This window comes from Fulmarus glacialis, unplaced genomic scaffold, assembly GCF_000690835.1.
Source record: "Fulmarus glacialis isolate BGI_N327 unplaced genomic scaffold, ASM69083v1 scaffold28322, whole genome shotgun sequence".
Lineage (NCBI taxonomy): Eukaryota > Metazoa > Chordata > Aves > Procellariiformes > Procellariidae > Fulmarus > Fulmarus glacialis.
The window spans coordinates 30,639-30,858 of record NW_009200195.1 but is presented as its reverse complement, the minus strand read 5'-3'; the positions used below and the strand labels follow the sequence as shown (position 1 = coordinate 30,858).

Genomic DNA, 220 nt, shown 5'->3' with positions numbered 1-220 from the left:
TCGGCGGGCGGTGAGGAGCCTGGGGCAGCGCCGGAGGGGTGATGGGAAGCTCGGCCAGCAGCGGGAGCCCGCTGGACCGAGGCGGGGCTGCCCCGAGTCAGCGGAAACAGGAGTTGGTAGCAGCCCGTCGTGCTGCAGAAAGAGCGTGGCTGTTTATCAGCGAGTGGAAAAGTGCTGCTGCGGGTCCTTGGCGCTGTGCTTCCCGTCCTGCCCGGCAGCC

General features: G+C 69.1%; 1 protein-coding gene across 1 annotated transcript in view; it reads left to right on the top strand.

The window, feature by feature from the left end:
- Nucleotides 1–41: 41 nt before the first annotated feature.
- Nucleotides 42–220, top strand: part of LOC104073670 (integral membrane protein GPR180-like) — a 22,837-nt gene continuing 22,658 nt past the window's right edge. The window contains exon 1 of the mRNA XM_009573523.1: nt 42–179. Within this exon, the coding sequence (XP_009571818.1) occupies nt 42–179 (138 nt within the window). The remainder of the gene's footprint in view (nt 180–220) is intronic.